Source organism: Odocoileus virginianus, chromosome 8, assembly GCF_023699985.2.
Source record: "Odocoileus virginianus isolate 20LAN1187 ecotype Illinois chromosome 8, Ovbor_1.2, whole genome shotgun sequence".
NCBI classification, from domain to species: Eukaryota; Metazoa; Chordata; class Mammalia; order Artiodactyla; family Cervidae; genus Odocoileus; species Odocoileus virginianus.
In genome coordinates, this window is record NC_069681.1 from 77,542,298 (window position 1) to 77,545,815 (window position 3,518).

The window sequence follows — 3,518 nt, forward strand, 5'->3', positions numbered from 1 at the left end:
AACTTGCTAAGTTATATATATTAACTCATTTAACCTTCACAACAACCCTGAGATAAAAATTATCTCCAGTTTACGGACAAGGAAACTATGACATACAGGGGTTAAGCATTTGCCTCCAGTCACAACTAGAAAAGTAGGAACACAGGCTGTGTTCTTAAAATGATTTTAAAATGCTTATTTTTGTTTAACCTGTTAATAACAAAAAGAAAAAGATTAAAGCATAAATTATGTCTCCTGCCTCCTTTTTGCTTTTACTACAGTTATTCTTCATCTTTATTTTCATGTCATTTTTATATCCTCTTATGCAACAATCTTTTCTTCTGGAATAATAATATTAATGTCTCTTGAAATCATAGCCACTAGGGGAGTAAAAGTGTGTGGTATTTGTGTTTTTAAATATTTTTTAATAAAAGCTAATTTGATTTTATTTCATATATTAGGACATAATTATATAGGCTACTTCTTTGTTTTTGTTTTCTTCATTAGCTGTCTTCTCCCAGTATTGAGATGAATTACCAAAGTCCATTGTCACTTTGTAAGCTAAAAGAGAAGTCTGTCTGCACACCTGTATCAGCCCAGGTAACTTCAAAGTCTTGTGGCAAAGGGGAAAAAGAGACTGATGACCCAAAAAGCTGCAAAAAGAGAAGAGCCTTGGATTTCTTGAGTAGACTGCCTGTACCCCCACCTGTTAGTCCCATTTGTACATTTGTTTCTCCAGCCGCACAGAAGGCATTTCAGCCACCACGGAGTTGTGGCACCAAATATGAAACACCTATGAAGAAAAAAGAATTGAATTCTCCTCAGATGACTCCACTTAAAAAATTTAACGACATTTCTGTTTTGGAAAGTGATTCGATAGCTGATGAAGAACTTGCACTGATAAATACCCAAGCCCTTTTATCTGGTTCAGCAGGAGGAAATCAACTTACATCTATCAGTGGGTCCACCAGGACTGTTCCCACTAGTCCTAAGGATTATGTTGGACTGAAAAGGCCTTACACTACATCTGTGATCAAAGAACGAGAGAATTCCCCAGCCAGGACTGAAGAACAGGAGACTAATATGCAGGACAGAAGTGCAATAAAAAATATATCCAAGAGACTGCAAAGGCGACAGAAACCAAAATGACAATTAAATTAGTTATTGACTCAACCTTTCCAGTTTGTAAAACATATACAGTTTCAAACTGTACATTGGAAATTGCATAATGAGGAAAGGAAGGAAATAGTTAAAAGTTTATCTGGTATTTGTATATCACAGCAATGCTCTTTCCCTTTTTCTTCATTGGTATATTCTTATTTCAATTATATATCTTAAAATTGTATAACTATATATTAACTAATCAAGAAAATCTCTAAATGTTTATGACTGGGTTTGATCACTGTAAGTATTACAAATGAAGTAAACACAACTGTTTCTTTTAGATTGTGTCAACTACAGGAAACTAAGTAAAGTTATTTTGACTCGTGTAATTCTTTTTGGTTTAGTTCCATTTTAGGTTTGTTTTTAAGAGGTAACCCACTATGAACCAGTTTTCTATAATGCACATGTTGGTTCTAATACAGTTTTTTCCTGATCAAAAAAGTCAGGATGAGTAAGATATTACAGTGGTGTTTTCTTTCAACCAGTCCTTCATCCTTAAGTCAGCATGACTACAAGAAAAATAGAACCCTCAGTGCACTTCCTTTTTCTGATGCCATTTTGATCTGTAAAATTAAGTTATTTATTAAAAGTTGAAATACTTTAAATCAGAAACAGACTTCATTGTGTTAATTTGTTTTTATTTCTTAACAAAATGATCACCTGGACTGCAACTTAAGAGAAAATCTTTCAAATTGGTACTGATTCTCCTTGCTTTTAGTCCTATCACAGGATGCAGCAAGCAGTCCCTTTTAAACCTAGTTTTCTCTAACCACCATAACAGATGAGAACCATTCAATTTAAGATGGTATTCTCATTTGTTACTTTAATAGAGGAAAAAGAGAAAGCAGTTCAAACTAGAAGCTAATAGCATAAAGTGTTTTAGTATGTCTTAAATTTATATGCAGTATCATGTTTTTAAATCTCATTATAAACACATCTTAAAGCCAAGAATAAATCCTTTTAAAAAGCAATTTCCCTCCTTCCATAACTGTGACCCATGTTCTTTCTCGCTTCTGAAAATTAACATAATAGTCTGTTCTGCTATTCTTTCTAACTTAAGTGTTCTGCCAGTCTTACTAATATGATTTAACTTTTTCTCATAAAACAATTTAGTCTTCATATCCTAATCATTTTCCCAATGATCCATACACTAGAACAGGGAATAAAACTTGAGTCTCAGCTGAACAGAAAGAATTATAAGAATTCAGCCTTTTTATTTCTTGAAAAAACTTAAGCTATAACCTCCTTCATTTTTCATTAACATTTAGAGTACCCATAATGGAGACATCTAACATACACTCTGCTTTTTATAAACTGTAAATAATATAGCCAAGCTATATAAATAAAATGTGAAGCTTGAGTATATATGGATATTGTCCCCCCAAAAGTGATAATTTAATGATTACAAAGTCAGCAATGCATACTGCATGATAAGGGGTAAATGGTAAAAGCAATTTGTGTTAACTCAACAAACACTTAATGGGAGCCTCTTGTGTATATAAAGCACTCTGCCAACCCTGTGAGTGATGCAAATGTTAATACACAAAACAAGTCAGTGTTAAGTGTTCAAAAATTTAAAAAAATCAGGAGTCATGGGTGTTAAAAGAAAAAATAGGTCATTTCTAGATGGGATAAACAAAGTTGGTGGCATTTTATTAATGATTTTATGCTCCCAAAAAGGCAAATATATCAGGGAACTATTCTGAGCTCTTTCAGCGTAGGACAAATACAAAGTAGCCCAGTCCAGGCTAGGTAAACCAGAAACCCTAAGCAGAGAGTCCGAAGTAAATCGGCGGGGCTTGAGTTATGATCCTTTAGCTGCTCCTATGGAATTGAGCAAAGGAACTTTCATCTGGACTTTCTGACACTTTTCACCTCTACTATCCTAAATGAGTCAAGCCACCCAGACTGACCCAATTCTGCACTGACCTAGGGACCACGTTGACTAGGATTACCCAGGACTATCTGGGGTCTGGAAAACAGGAGTACTGTTAATGTGGATTATCATTATTACTAGATTATTGTGTGTTGAGCTTGGATACATAGAATTTAGCCAAACTATGCTTTAGATTCATTCAGATTCACTTAATTTTAGCTTGTTGGGCAAACTTTGCTACTCAAAGGAGACATCAATTTTTTTAAATGTTGAAAAAATTACAGATCATTGCTGGTAATCATCAAGATGTTGAATAGATTTCAATAGTACTAAATACGGAATATTAAAGTAATACAGTCTTTCTAATGTATAGAGATCAAATAATTTATACACACAAGTAAAATATAAAGTTGCTTTTATCTTTACCTCTGTGTCTCCTAGTCATTAAAGAAGATGGGTAAATATAGTTATAGAAAAACTAGTTCTTAATAGGGTAGAA

General features: G+C 33.6%; 1 protein-coding gene across 2 annotated transcripts in view; it reads left to right on the plus strand.

Annotated features, from left to right (window-relative positions):
* BRCA2 (BRCA2 DNA repair associated) overlaps positions 1 to 1,755 on the plus strand; it is a 51,932-nt gene extending 50,177 nt beyond the window's left edge. For both annotated transcript variants that reach the window (XM_020875301.2, XM_020875300.2), the window contains one exon: positions 487 to 1,755. In XM_020875301.2, the coding sequence (XP_020730960.2) occupies positions 487 to 1,128 (642 nt within the window). In that variant the 3' untranslated portion in view covers positions 1,129 to 1,755. The remainder of the gene's footprint in view (positions 1 to 486) is intronic.
* Positions 1,756 to 3,518: the final 1,763 nt, after the last annotated feature.